This window comes from Mandrillus leucophaeus, unplaced genomic scaffold (assembly GCF_000951045.1).
Source record: "Mandrillus leucophaeus isolate KB7577 unplaced genomic scaffold, Mleu.le_1.0 Scaffold154, whole genome shotgun sequence".
Lineage (NCBI taxonomy): Eukaryota > Metazoa > Chordata > Mammalia > Primates > Cercopithecidae > Mandrillus > Mandrillus leucophaeus.
In genome coordinates, this window is record NW_012101521.1 from 1,951,670 (window position 1) to 1,967,035 (window position 15,366).

At 45.6% G+C, this 15,366-nt stretch overlaps 2 protein-coding genes across 2 annotated transcripts in view; one reads left to right on the forward strand and one right to left on the reverse strand.

Moving 5' to 3' along the window:
- Positions 1-8,153, reverse strand: part of HPS4 (Hermansky-Pudlak syndrome 4) — a 35,625-nt gene extending 27,472 nt beyond the window's left edge. The window contains exons 1-4 of the mRNA XM_011975346.1: positions 7,965-8,153; positions 6,053-6,572; positions 3,646-3,736; positions 1,369-1,512 (exon numbers count right to left, since the gene is read on the reverse strand). Coding sequence (XP_011830736.1) covers positions 1,369-1,512; positions 3,646-3,736; positions 6,053-6,093 — 276 coding nt within the window. The 5' untranslated portion in view covers positions 6,094-6,572; positions 7,965-8,153. The remainder of the gene's footprint in view (positions 1-1,368; positions 1,513-3,645; positions 3,737-6,052; positions 6,573-7,964) is intronic.
- A 20-nt stretch (positions 8,154-8,173) lies between these two features.
- SRRD (SRR1 domain containing) overlaps positions 8,174-15,366 on the forward strand; it is a 9,053-nt gene continuing 1,860 nt past the window's right edge. The window contains exons 1-5 of the mRNA XM_011975350.1: positions 8,174-8,348; positions 10,581-10,621; positions 12,909-13,168; positions 13,270-13,368; positions 14,942-15,096. Of these exons, the coding sequence (XP_011830740.1) occupies positions 8,182-8,348; positions 10,581-10,621; positions 12,909-13,168; positions 13,270-13,368; positions 14,942-15,096 (722 nt within the window). The 5' untranslated portion in view covers positions 8,174-8,181. The remainder of the gene's footprint in view (positions 8,349-10,580; positions 10,622-12,908; positions 13,169-13,269; positions 13,369-14,941; positions 15,097-15,366) is intronic.

Here is a 15,366-nt window from a genome sequence, read left to right on the forward strand (position 1 = left end):
CCAGGTCAGGAGATCGAGACCATCCTTGCTAACACGGTGAAACCCCGTCTCTACTAAAAAATACAAAAAACTAGCCGGGCGAGGTAGCGGGCGCCTGTAGTCCCAGCTACTCGGGAGGCTGAGGCAGGAGAATGGCGAGAACCCGGGAGGCGGAGCTTGCAGTGAGTTGAGATCCGGCCACTGCACTCCAGCCTGGGTGACAGAGCGAGACTCCGTCTCAAAAAATAATAATAATAAAAAAAATTAAAAAAAAAAATAAATAAATAAATTAGCTGGGCATGGTGGTGCATGCCTGTGGTCCTAGCAACTCAGGAGGCTGAGGTGGGAGGATCATTTGAGTCTGGGAGGCGGTTGCAGTAAACCAAGGTCGCACCTCAGCACTCCAGCCTGGACAACAGATTGAGACCCTGTCTCAACAATATAAAATAAAAATAATTTGAATTAATGGGAGGGTTAAGGAATGAATAGATAGGTAATAAAACAACTATAATAAAATGCTAATTGTAGAATTAAGGAGGTATATGAGTATTCACTGTAAAATTCAACTGTTCAGTATGTTAAAAAATTTTCGTAACAAAATGTTGGAAATAATACCTACAAAGTTGAATACAGCATCCCACACTTAAGCATCCCTTTACCTCAGGAAGCCTTAAAATAAATGTAGCCATGAGAAACAGCACTTTAGATTATATGCTACTATTAGAATGTAAAGGAATGATTTTTATTTATTTATTTTTTTAAGACAGGGTCTCACTCTGTTGCCTAGGCTAGAGTGCATGGCAATCATGGCTCACTGCAGCCTGAAACTCCTAAGCTCAAGCAATCCTCTCCTCAGCCTCCTGAGTAGCTAAGACCACAGGCATGAGCCATCACACCTTGTTAATTTTTAAATTTTTTTGGTAAAGCGGGGTCTTACTATGTTGCTCAGGCTGATACCGAACTCCTGGACTCAAGCAATACTCTCTTTTATTTTTTTAAATGGGTTCTCTGAAACCTAACACATATCTATCAGTGTTTTTTCTGGGTCACTTACCCAGTAAGTGTAGAGAGTATGGAGAAGAAAAGATGACGATAAAAACTCAATTTACAACACAGAGTAAACAGAATTTCCACAAGTTGGCCTAAGTCTTTGAAAGGAAAGGAGAAACCAGCCATGTGCATTGCAGGATATGTTAGAAATGTTTTGGAGAGCACTCAACAATAATGGGCAGATGCAGAGAGTACCACAGGAAGTGAGGGTGATTACTAAACACGGTACACGGATGCGGTGGTTGGGGGGATAATTCTAAATTCCAGACTCAGAAACAGCATAACTTCCTAAACTTATCATTGCAACACTTCTGCACTGATTCTGCCTATTCAACTTACCCAAAGGTAATCTCCATCAACTTTTATGGCAAACTTCAGTTTTCTCAGACGAACAAGAGTAGGAGGAGAGTCAGAAATGTCAGAAACACAGCGGACGACTCCAGCAATCTGTCCACAAAGCAACTCCTGTTGGTCAAGCAGGGTCTGTGGGAAAGGAGCACATTCCAGATAGGAAGCTGAAATTCTTGAACTCTTGCATCATTTCTTACAGCATACTGAAGTCTGCAAGCCAAATACAGTCTGTTGCCTGTTTTCCCATGGCCTGTAAGCTAAGAATGGTTCTTAAACTTTTTAAAGGTTACAACAAAGAAGAATATGTGATTGAGACCTTACGTGCCTTGCAAAGCCTAAAACATTTCCTGTCTGGCCCTTTACAAAGTTTGCCAACCCCTGCCTGAGATGACTGAACCCTAAGAGAACACCCAGCAGGAACACATGAGATGACTGCACAGAACTGCATCTCTGTTGCTAGGATTATAGGCATATGCTTAGCAGAAGCATGAGCCTTTCACTCCTACTCAAATCCCCTACACAGAGTGGCCAGAGTGACCCAGATTAACCCCAATTATCTATGTCAGAGCACGGTCACAGGAGGGAAAATACAGAATCTCCTAATCAACCTTAGTCTTAACTAAAGCACAGGACAGCCAGACAGTATGGGATGCACAGGAAATGTACACAGCACCCATGAAGAATTCTTACCTAGAAAACTGAGCTTGAACCTAACCAAGGCTCTAGATCTTACTACTAATGTAAAGGAAATACAGTGGATAGGAGACATTAAATGACACCACCATGAGAAACAAAGCAGCCAAATCTAGAGTGTGGGACATTCTAACACTCTACTACACGTATGACCTGGTTTCTTCAATAATTCAATGGCATGGAGGAGGGGAGAAAAGATGAGTGGCTGGGTGAGGACTGTTATTAAAAGGACTTAAAATACAAAATAACCAAATAGAATATGTGGATGTTGTTTGGATCCTTATTAGGAAAAAGAGAAAGAGATGGAAGGATGGAAGGATACGTGGATGGAAGGAAGGAAGAGCAGAGTAAGTAACATCCAAGACAATATATTAGGCAAAATCTGAATATAGTCTGGGTATCAGGTAATATGAAGGAATTACTGTTGCTAATTACTGTAACTTTTGTTAGGTGTGGTAATGTTTAAAATAATGTCCTTTTTAGTTAGAGATGTTGCTTGATACTGGTGAGATGATGCAACACCTAGAATTTGCTCCAGGAAAAAAAAAAAAGAGAGAGAGAAGAGGAGGTTAAGATAGGTCATATAAAATGGGCAAAGTATTGCCGAGCACGGTGGCTCAAGCCTTTAATCCCAGCACTTTGGGAGGCTGAGGCGGGTGGATCACGAGGTCAGGAGACTGAGACCATCCTGGTTAACATGGTGAAATCCCGTCTCTACTAAAAATTCAAAAATTAGCCGGGCATGGTGGCAGGCGCCTATAGTCCCAGCTACTCAGAAGGCTGAGGCAGGAGAATGCCGCGAACCCGGGATGTGGAGCATGCAGTGAGCTGAGATCGTGCCACTGCACTCCAGCCTGGGCAACAGGGTGAGACTCGTCTTATAAAAAAAAAAAAAAAAAAAAAAGGCAAAGTATTGATAATTGTTGAAGTTACTAATGGCACATGAGGGTTCATGATAGTTGCCTCTCTGCTTTTGTATATGTTTGAATACAAACTTTTTTTTTTTTTGAGATGGAGTTTCACTCTTGTTGCCCAGGCTGGAGTACAATGGTGCGGTCTCTGCTCACTCCAACCTCTGCCTCCCGGATTCAAGTGATTCTCGTGCCTCAGCCTCCCAAGTGGTTGGGATTACAGGAGCACACCACCACGCCCGGCTAATTTTTGGATTTTTAGTAGAGACAGGGTTTCACCATGCTGGCCAGGCTGGTCTCGAACTCCTGACCTCAGGTGATCCACCCACCTCAGCCTCTCAAAGAGCTGGGATTGCAGATATATGCCACCGTGCCCAGCTGAATACTAACTTTTAAAAACTGAGCTGATCAAAAAATTGGGGGTAGAGGGAGGCAGACATAAATCATGATGGAAATAGAAAGCTAAAGACAATGGAAGTGCTGAGCTGCCTGGAAATTTTAAGACCAGAACAACAAGAAATAGTACAACTAAGAATAAGACAGTAGAAATGTCATTGTCTGGATTAGCCAAACTGTCCTAATGTAAACCCTATACTTTTGAAAAGTTATCACTTGGAGGCACTGGGATCCCCACTGAACAATAAAATGCTGTGTGGCTTACCTGGGCAGGATAAAAATAACAAATGCCAGCTCTTGTTGGATCGCCTTCTTCCTTTACCTTGGAACCATCATAAAGAAAAAAATAATTCCACCTGGCAAGAGAACAGAATGGAGCCATGTTTCCTTTCATCCAGTGATCACGGCATTTAAAACATAGCTTCCTATTTCCCAGCCCGAGGAGGGCTCATTACTGTGTTTGAAAGCCTTCAGGTGGCCCCAGAGAAGAAAGAACCCCAGTAGCTACAAATTAGATAAAAACGTTCTGTAAGCGCAGGAAATTCAAACTAAAAATATGCCTCTATCCAGCCGTTAGACCATCTGCCAGAGAAGACATAAGTAGCTAGAAAAAAAATGAGGCGCCCACAATGACTGCTCTTATTTGAAACACTGAACCTTAACTATACAACCACATGGTCTGATACACTGTCTTTTAAGGCTCTGATAACAAAATAAGTTAGGGATGTATTAGATGCACTCCTCGTAAGTGCTGAGCATAAAGATTTCCAGAAACAGCCCTTCTACCAGGAATTCATGCATTCACTTAAACACCGACTGAGGGCCCACAGTGACCTCGGTGGTTGCTGAGCAAACACGCAGTTTCAATGCAGGATAGTGAGTCCGTAAGTCCGTAAGAGGGAGAAAACGGGGCCTGTGAATTTACAGAGAAACTCTGAACTCCTCTCTACCATGCCAAACCTCACCAAGTATCACTCAAGCACACTTCCTCATTAACCATCTCCTGATTCCCATGGCCCAAAGATAATCTCTTTCTTCTGAATTTCCATGACCCTCTGTTCTTCCTCAAAGACTCTTACAGACTACACTGCAGTATAACTATATTACTTAATGTTATTATCTGATTACCTCTTTAAGACCATAAGACAAACACTTCAAAGGCTGGGCCTCAATTTTGTTTTGTTTTTACAGGGTCTCACTTTGTAGCCCTGTAAGCTGGAGTGCAGTGGTGCGATTGTGGTTCAGTGGTCGACCTCCCAGACTCAAGCCATCCTACCGCCTCAGCCTCCCAAGTAGCTGGGACTACAGGAGTGTGCCACTATGCTCAGCTACTTTTAAAAAAAATTTTTGTAGAAATGACTCTCACTATATTGCCCAGGCTGGTCTCAAATTCCTGGACTCAAACAATCCTGCCTTGGCCTCTCAAAGTGCTGGAATTACACGTGTGAGCCACCGCGCCTGGCTGGACCTGTTTTATTTCTAAGTTTCTGAGAACACATTTATGAGACTGTAACATAAAGAAGCAATGGGACCAATCTGTCATCTGCTCTCTTCTCCCCTGGATCTATGCCCTCTCTGAGGCCTCCCTCCATGGCTCCCACCTTGCCTTCCTGATGAAAAAGCACCAACTTGGCTGGGCACAGTGGCTCACACCTATAATCCCAGCACTTTGAGAGGCCTAGGCAGGAGGATTGCTTGAGCTCAGGAGTTCGAGATTAGCCTGGACAACACGGTGAAACCCCATCTCCACAAAAAATAGACAAAATTAGCCAGGCATGGTGGGGTGAGCCTGTGGTCCCAGTTATTTGGTATGCTGAGGTAGGAGGATCACTTGAGCCTGGGGTTTGAGGCTACAGTGACCTGAGATCACGCCACTGCACTCTGGCCTGGACGACAGAGCAAGACTCTGTCTCAAAAATAAATAAATAAATAAAGCACCAACTTGGTCTCTGGCACTGTCCATTTTCCCAATACCTAGGGCTGGATGTACAATTGGCTGCAGAGTAAGCTCAGATCAAAAGGCCTCAAAAAAGTTTCAAAGCCAACTCAGAAACTCCATGTGCACCCCATCCTCCCCTGTCCCCACGTTCTCTGGGTGAAAGCATCCCTGCTTGTGTGGGCACACAAAAGAAAACTTGAGTGTCATCTTGAACTGCACCATTTTTTTGACTTCCACATAAATAATCAGTCACTAAATCCTACTAATTCTAGTTAAACCTGCTTTTCACCTTCATCTCCTCCACGACTGATGTTTGCTAAACTTAATTATGGGAAAGGATTAACGCATTTAGGGTTGAGAAGGGAACTGGGTTTCAGACAGACATTGAGTAATACCCTTCAATACCCAATCTGGCCAAACCTTTCCACACGGTGTAATTCTCACCTGCAACCATACCTCATTTCTGCAAATTAAAGACTACAATACCCACATTATCATCAAAGCTGGCTGCACGATCAGGCTGTGGCTTATCTTTTCTACAATCTCCCAGCAACGCCAGACTCATTCAAACACTGGGAGAGGCTTGCAAGGTTAAAACACGTTAGCTTCGGAGAGAAATGGCTCATGTGCTTGATTCAGCTGCTCTGAGGAAAGTGGTATTTTGTTATGTTAACCCCAAAAATCTATCCAACAGCCCAGCGAAAGCTATGCCATGGCAGGCCCTGCTACTCACCACGAGGCTGACTTTGTCTCTGTGGAGGTGGAGGTGGCCATCTACTTTGCAGTCATCCTCATCCTCTTCATTTAGGTTTTCTTTTCCAGTATCAGTTCTTTCTCCCCAGCTGTTACCGTTCCTTTATCTCCCAATCCAGCGAATCTGGATGTGGCAGGTTTCAGTGTTTTCAGTCACCACTGCCACTTGGTTAGTTTTCACTCAGCATGGAAAGTAGCACTTCCCTTCCTTGCAGGTTCTTCAGTTTCATGTATATTTCGATGCCTCTTACAACTCAGGGAGAAACTATAACAAAGAGAGTCCTAGCAGAAAAGTCAAATTCATTCATCTGGTTTCCTGAGTGTCACTGTGGCTGTCTACAGAACCACCACTTCAAACTCCTCTCTAGGAAAGCCAAACGTGGGAGATGCATGCTAGAGCTGGGGTTCTAAAGAAATTTCTAGCTTGTCTAGCTCAAACCCATCGTGAAGATTCTATTAAAAGTTTTGAAGTTTCCAGTTCAAACATCAGTGCCTTGGCTCTGAAATAAACACAAGGAATAGATATTTCAGAAACTCGTGAGAGAGCATGTGACCCAGCAGGATTTAACGAATGGTATATATCAAAAGAGCTTTCTGTAAGGGTGACAATGATACTTCAAAATCAAAGAGGCAGGGTTGCAGAGACTTCAGAGTAAGGGCTTTAGTCTCTTGAACAGTTAAGGGAAACACACCACAAGCTTCACAGAAGATAAAATCAAACGATAGGGTGAAAATGCTCTAGGTGTGGACAGCTATACAAATAAACCAGTTGCTGTGCTAATAATGGAACCCAAATTAAGGAACTATCATCTTGACAGTCCAAAAGTAACCTGAACATGCAGAATTCCAGAGCAGGGTAAGTTTCTAAAAAATGAAGAGAACTTTATCAAATGGCTTTCAAACTTCCACGACAGAAAGACAGCTCAGTCTATCATCGAATTTCAGAGTCGGAAGGAACCCTGGCATCATTTACTCTACTCTCCTGCACTCTTCTCCAAAAATTACCTTGGCTGTCTCTGCTTTACATCCTCCCGAAATACGTGGTTCTCTACGTTACATTTCTCCTTCCAACAAACTAAAATCAGCGTTCCATATTTTACATCTGCCTCCCACTCGCTACCCTGGATAACACTCCGCAGGAAAACACAAAACAAGGTCTAATTCTTCCATGTGACAACCTCTTGGTCACTTCAAAACTACTGTCTCATTCCTACTGTCACTTTCTCCAAGCTTAATGCCCTACCAACATGGTCTCAAATGCTTGCTCACCATTCTGCAATCTATGGGTACACAAATAGAGTCTGTTAAAGTCTTGAATATTTGACGGCCTGTAAAATCTCTATCTCTTCTCAGCTCTAGATATTTTGGATTGGGCCTCCATAGGACTATACTCTTCGTACTCCATGGAGCATATTTGGGTGCCTGTGGAAGGGGTATCTCTGTTCCTGGAACCAAGACAGCAGCCTAAAACTCCCCATCCCTTGTTTGCAGAGGACTGGGCCCTACACTACCGAGGTCCTCTCTTATCTCTGAAAGGTCTAGAAGAGACCACTAATGGCCCTGGCGTAGGAACAGACGTCGGAATGTAAGCATAAAAGGCTCTGGTAGCCTGGGAAGTGGTAGTAACAACCTGGGGAAGGGGCCTCAAGTGGAGCAGCAGGGCTGGAAAACGGACGCTCACGGCTGGAGAAGGGCCAGGAAGCTGCTGGGCACAGCCCCCGGGGCGCAGGCAGCGATGGGTAACAGCACGGGGCCTGTGCGGCGTCTGGCCCCACCTCCAGGGGACTGGGAAATTGTGGGCGAAGGCCTAAGGATCAGGCGGGGTCGGGTCACGCTCTAGACTGGGGGCCCGCCCCTCTGTATCCCCGCACCTCCGAGCGCCGCCCACCCACCGGAGTAGCCAGGCATCCCAGTGCTCGGGGTTCGGGACTCTGGAACAGAAATGTGGGCGGCAGCTGGGCACCTGCGACTCCGGCCCCGTACCTGCGCGCGCGGCAGAGAGGCCTTAGGTCATGCGCCGCCCCGCCTACCACCTCCTCCTGCTCCTGGCGAGCCGGCGCGCGATGATGACGTGCCGAGTGAGCCGGGCGCCCCTGACGTCAGGGACCAATGGCTGCGGCCACAGCTACCGCGCTGGAATCCTGGCAGGCCGCGGCTCCGCGGAAGAGGCGCTCGGCGGCTCGAAGGCTGCGGCGGAGGGAGGCGGCGCCCCGGGGTCCCGAGGCGGAGTTCGAGTCTGACAGCGGAGTCGTGCTTCGTCGCATCTGGGAGGCTGAGTGAGTGCGGGGTGGGCCCTGATGGGATCTTTGCGCCCGTGGACAATTCTGAGCCACAGTCTCCCCATCTGTAGAATGGCGATATAAACCACACCCTTTAAGGAGTTATTGTGAAGATTTAACGTAGGTAACGAGCTCATTAAAGATCTGGATTATAGTAAGCGCTCAGTTAAAGGTTGTCTTCCCTGTTATTACGGTTACAGTTGCGTGACCTTGGACAATTTGTAATCTCTGTGCCTCAGTTTTCTCATCTGTGAGACGGGGATGAAAATAGTACATACGTAGGTTTGTTTTGAGGATTCAATGAATTAGTAAACGGAAACCATTTTCTGGCACGTGATAAGCACTGTGCCAATGTTTGCTATTAATATTATGCCGATGTTGGTATTATTGGTGGTGGCAACACAAGGGAAGCAACACGAACACGTGATTGCTATCATCAGGCAACTGCTATGTGCCGGACACTAGCTTAATCATTCTGCACACTTTATGTTAAACATTGCAGGCACGCTAGGACCCTGGTAGCTCAGTGATTCTCAGAGAGACAAAGAAAATGTGTGGAACCAGATTTCAAACCCAGGTCTTTGTGACAAAAACCAGTGCTTCCAGCTCTCCATTATGCTGGTTGCTTATCCCAGCTCAGATTCTCACATACCTTGCTCCATACCTTAGAAAGTACACAGAGAGTGCCTAATGCAGAGGAAGCACTCCACAAATGTTACCTATTAATGTTATTTAGTATTATTACCTTTATTTGCAGTTCTTTTTAGGCTCAATACATAACAGCTTTAGTTAGCACTTAAGATCAGCATCTGAAGGGCCATCACAAGGGCAGATGTTAGATTAATTTTGTGTGCTCCTCTCCACTAGAATTAGGGTCAAGAGGCAGCAATGTCCCAGAGTTTACCTCCGAAGAGAAAGTTGTTGACCATTTGGCTCAGCCTGAATAAAAAGCATCTGCGATTCTTTTTAAGCTCTCAGAGGGTGCCAGTAAGAGTGAATGTGGCTGGGGGCTTGGAGAACTCAAGGCATTTTTCATATCCCTTGACATCGTCACGATTTCCTCAACTGCTTCAGTATTCCCCAGGAGCTCCCTGCTTCTCCCAACACCTAGGTGTGGTGCAATCACCATCGCTCTGAGATTGGGCCAGCATTTTACGCGCTTATCTATGTACGCATTTACCAGTTCATAAAACATTCCTGCGTTCGTCAGAACTCTCTCCTTTACCCTCTGTGAGAAATGTGCAGCAGCCTCAGGGCCGACTTTCAATTCTCTGTACCCCTTTCTGAACCCATAATCACTGTCTCTGGCTGTGGCTTGTCAGTTCAAATCCAGTTCTTTTTAATTCACTGTTGACTTTGTTTTGCTCTGGGTCTGTAAAACCAGTTGACTTGAATAAAGAAAGCCCAGACACTTGGTTTTGTCTCTTTACTTTCCCCTTAGAACTATTTATAATAACAAATACCATTTGTTGAGCACCTGCTATGTGTCAGACACTGTGCTAAGAATGTTAACCCATTTTTTTTTTTTTTTTTTTTTGAGACAGAGTCTTGCTCTGTCACCTAGGCTGGAGTGCAGTGGCGCGATCTCGGCTCACCGCAAGCTCCGCCTCCCGGGTTCAAGCCATTCTCCTGCCTCAGCCTCCTAAGTAGCTGGGACTACAGGCGCCCGCCACCACGCCCGGCTAATTTTTTGTATATATATATTTTTAGTAGAGACGGGGTTTCACCGTGGTCTCGATCTCCTGACCTTGTGATCCGCCCGCCTCGGCCTCCCAAAGTGCTGGGATTACAGGCGTGAGCCACCGCGCCCGGCAATGTTAACCCATTTTATGCCTCTAAACTCCTCTGTGTTGGGAATGATTTTTATCCCCATTTTAGACATGAGGAAACTAAAGCTCAGAAAGGCTAATTCTGAGCATTTAACAACCATTTATGGAGCTGCAATTCTATACTAGGCTCTGTTGTAGAGCGAGAATAAACCCAGACCTCTCTCTGGGAATCAAGGACCTCCTCCAGCATCCTCTCTCCTGCAGTCTCTGAGCCCCAGCAGTATGTGCTCTGGCTTTGGACATATTCAACATATATCCCCCTCTTATCACTTGGTAAGAGTGGGCCCTGCATTGCAAGGCACCTCATTCTCTATGCATTCAGGTCATGATCAGGAAAGTTACTGTTGGGGCAGCCCTGAAATGGATGGGACATGACTGTGCCATTTTTTTTTCTCAACAGGAAGGACCTGTTTATCTCTGATTTCTGGAGTTCAGCACTAGGTGGGTATGACCTGGGCAAGGGTAGGGATTATGGGGCAGAAAAGAGGATCTGTCCTCATTTGAGAACATTTTGCTTCACAGAGGGATAACTTGCTGGGTTCTAACTCCCCCCACCCCGCCGCTTCTATCTGGGTGTCTTTTGGCACTTAATTCTGACCCTCAGTTTCTTTATCTGTGAAATGGGGATCATGTGTATATCCCGTAGTTTTGGGAATTGAAGCTGTTTAGTTAAATGCTTGCCTGCTGTATACAAGGCAATAAATATTGTCATTATTATTGCTGAAATCCTATTCCTTTTCCGTGATATTACAATGTAGCCTTTTCCTCATGCAGTGATAATCTCTTCCTAAACATAGTGTGTGGGTGGCCACATAATATTCATGCATGGAGTGGACATACCATAGATAACATTTTTGTTGCAGGACATTGAGTTTTCTTCCTTTGGTTTTCAGTTATTATTTCAGGACAGGGTCTTACTCTTCACCCAGACTGGACTACAATGGTGCAATCATAGTTCACTGCAGCCTCTACCTCCTGAGCTCAAGTGATCCTCCCACCTATAGCTTCCCAAAGTACTGGGATTATAGGCATGAGCCACCACAACCAGCCTTTTTAAGTTATTATACATAATTTTGCCAGGCGCGGTGGCTCACGCCTGTAATCCCAGCACTTTGGGAGGCCGAGGCGGGTGGATCACGAGGTCAGGAGATCGAGACCATCCTGGCTAACATGGTGAAACCCCGTCTCTACTAAAAATACAAAAAATTAGCCAGGGCGTGGTGGTGGGCGCCTGTAGTCCCAGCTACTCGGGAGGCTGAGGCAGGAGAATGGTGAGAACCCAGGGAGGGGGAGCTTGCAGTAAGCCGAGATTGCGCCACTGCACTCTGGCCTGGGCGACAGAGCGAGACTCCGTCTCAAAAAAAAAACAGAAAAAGTTTTATACATAATTTTGCAATGAGCAATTTTATGCATACAGCTTTTACCAAACTTAGGGTGATCTTCTTAGGCTATATTCCCAGAAGTGGAATTAAATGAAAGGCGGTGACCAACTTGATATCTATTGTCAGGTTATCCAAAAAGTTTTCACCAATTCTTTTATCAAAACTGACCTGAAGAGCCAGTTTTTCCTGGCCTGGGGTCTTATTTAAAGATATCTTTGCTGCTTGCTTGCTTGCTTTTTTTTTTTCTTTTGAGACAGAGTCTCACTGTGTCACCCAGGCTGGAGAGCAGCAGTGTGATCTCAGCTCACTGCAATCTCCACCTCCTGGGTTCAGACAATCCTCCTGCCTCAGCCTCCTGAGTAACTGGGACTACAGGTGTGCGCCACTACCCCTGGCTAATTTTTATATTTTTGTAGAGATGGGGTTTCACCATATTGGCCAGACTGGTCTTGAACTCCTGATCTCAAGTGATCTGCCCGCCTCGGCCTCCCAAGCTGCTGGGATTATAGGTGTGAGCCACTATGCCCGACCCTTTGCTGGTTTCTTAAGTGAAAAATTGGTATCTTATTGTTGGAATGCATGGCTTTTTTTTTGTTTTGCTAAATTCAGTACCAGTACAATAAAAGGAGAGACAAGAGAACCTACCTCTACATGAGAAGACTTAAAGAGAGTATAACTTTCTTTTTTTGAGATGGAGTCTTCCTCTGTTGCCCAGGCTGGAATGCAGCCGTGTGATCTTGGCTCACTGCAATCTCCACCTCCCTGGTTCAAGCGATTCTTCTGACTCAGCCTCCCAAGTAGCTGGGACTACAGGCATGCACCAGTATGCCCGACTAATTTTTTGTATTTTTAGTAGAGACGGGGTTTTACCATGTTGGCCGGGCTGCTCTTTCAATTCCTGACGTCAGGCGATCCACCCACCTCGGCCTCCCAAAGTGGTAGGATTACAGGCATGAGCCATCGCACCTGGTCTGTTACAACTTTAAAAGTACGCATTTCAGAGCATAGTCTACATTTACTAGGAGCCTCTTGTTAAATTAGAATGAGTTCACGTTATAGTTTTAGATGGAAACTGCCCTTGAGTGAAACCCAATTTCTGCTTGCAACATGCTCTTGGGTTTTGGACCATGGGAGTCCAGGGGCCAGGACAGCCTGTCAGTTGGTGACTGTGACTATATGTCCAGGCATGTTTGGGAATGAGACCGGCAGCTTCTCTCTCTGAAGAATTGAAACCTTTTACTGCCCTGATCTCTTTCTTCCCAAATCTGTGAACTTCTTTTGCGGATGATTTGGTTCACAGGGTCAGAGCATGCCCTCTAACTGCATTTGGGGGCCTGCTCTTTCAGAAACCATCAATAGATGTCTCACAAAACATCTGGAACAGCTGAAGGCCCCTGTGGGGTCTCTTTCTGACATCTTTGGAAACCTGCATCTTGACTCATTGCCAGATGAGTCAGATGTGGCCCCTGATTCTATCCCAAGAGAGACCCTGGTCACAGGAACGTGCCATTTGAAGTGTGTGTGTTACGGCATTGGGAACTTTGCCACCTGCATCATAGCTAGAAACCAGCTAACGTTTTTGCTGCTTTTGTTGGAAAAGTGCCAGGTACATTTTTGGATTCATTTTCATCTCCTCCTCCTCTGGTCTTATACATGGGTGCACACAGATGTTTGGGTTGAAGTAAACAACTCATTCTTCCCTTCTAGATTCCCAGAAGTCACTGTTGGGTGTATGACCCTCTGTTTAGCCAACTTGAAATTGAAGTACTGAACACCCTTGGTGTGACTGTTCTCAGTGAGAATGAGGTAAGTGGTTTAAAGGGGAGCAGACAGGAGTATAAAAATCCTGACCAGACTCACCCCAGGCTCTGCCTGTGAACACCAGCATTCTTTGCAGTGGCAGCCATTCCTCTCTTACTGCCTGCTCACTTTTGTAGTGCCTGAACGATGTAACCAGCCAATCAGTTACCTCCATTTTGGCTTGTGTTGTGCCCATCAGAAAAAAATTACACAGATGGCATGAACCAGAACACGTTAGGTCTGAACCACTTTTGTGAGAATTATTTGTCTGGAAATTATGCTAACTTGGTATTTGCTGTTGCTATTGAAAAATAAAAATCTAGGTGCCTCAAGCGACGTCTTTCTGGTTGGATTTTACCCTGTCCCAGGGAGGTAATTAAAGGGGTTGCAGCGTTCCTCTTTGCTATAACCCAGTCAAACCCATAGCACCTGGCTGTGAGTTGTGGATTAATTCTCTGCTCACATTTGCACACCCCCAAATAGCTGGGATTTGACATTTCTGAGACCTGTGGAATAAAGAAATGCATCTCTCAAGCACAGGGCCAAAGCCAGTATGAGCAAATCCTTCCGATTTCGGTTTTATATTGTCTTGGGGATTAGAATCATTTGATTCCTGTGTGTGTCCTGAAACTGCCATCTTATTGCTTATGTGAAAATTTGGCTCAGTTGAGAGAAGAGTCATTCCCTGATATTGGCAAGGTCCTAAAACACTGTCACTCAGTTCAGATCATCTTTCTGGGTGCCTGCTCTGTGCTAGGCAGGGAGCTTTGGGGAGACCAAAAAAAATGGGAGCCAGTCCCAGTGTTCAAGGAACCCGTGGTCACATCAGGGCATGTGACCTGTAAACAAGTGAATGAGGAGTGAAATAGTGAGGCAGAACCTTGTACTAGGTGCTGAGACAAGAGAGGTGTTTGGAGGGATGGAGGAAGGATTCCTGGGTCTGAGCTGAGCTTTGAAGGTCTACCAGGAGTTTGCTAGTGGGACAGAACCAGGATTGCAGGTAGCTGTGCAGTGCTGGCTGTTCAGGAAACCACTGCCAGTTTGTTATTAACACAAGCGAAGCTGCAAGAAGAGGAGAGGCAGGCCAGAGGTGGGCAAGGGTCAAAGGCCCTTATGTTCCCTGCTAGAATTTGGCCGTAGAGTAGTGGTTCTCAGGAGGGGTGATTGTGCCTCAGGGACATTGGAAGAGGACTTAGTTATATAGATCTGCAGGAAGTGACACGGGAAGTGTGGATTACCGAACATGGGGGAAATACATGGGGTAAGTAACATCACTGTCCCTCCTGTCCTTGCTGTCATAGACCCAGGAAGCCCCTCTGTTAGTGTTCATGAGACTTTGTGTTCATGAGACACACATTTATTAAGTAAACGTGAGTTCTTTCGGAACATCATGATTTCCTGACTCTAGTTCTGTAACTGTATAGATTTCATATACGAGTGTAACTGTTCCACAAAATGAGCTTTTTTCCATTTGATCCTTTAGTTTGTCTCATGATTAACCCTATCCTTACCTTTCCCTCACCTTACTGTAAATAATAGGTTGTGAGCATGTTTACACCTGTGAATATCGTATCCCCAGGAAGGGAAACGGAGTATTCGCGGGGAGCCTACCATCTTTTACATGCTCCATTGTGGGACGGCCTTGTACAACAATCTTTTATGGAGTAATTGGTCAGTAGATGCCCTTTCTAAGATGGTCATCATTGGGAACAGTTTCAAAGGACTTGAGGAGAGGTAAGTCTGAGAATGCTGAGATTCTGTCAGGCCCTGAGGTGAAGCCCATACCTCAGATTGACCTATACACAGAAAACGTTTCCTTGATGATTCCATACTGGGGAAATGCTTTTCCATAGGGAATGGGATGAAGGCTTAAATACAGGAGATGTCAAACCCTGATTCGGCCGGGTGCGATGGCTCACGCCTGTAATCCCAGCACTTTGGGAGGCCGGGATGGGTGGATCACGAGGTCAGGAGATCAAGACCATCCTGGCTAACACAGTGAAA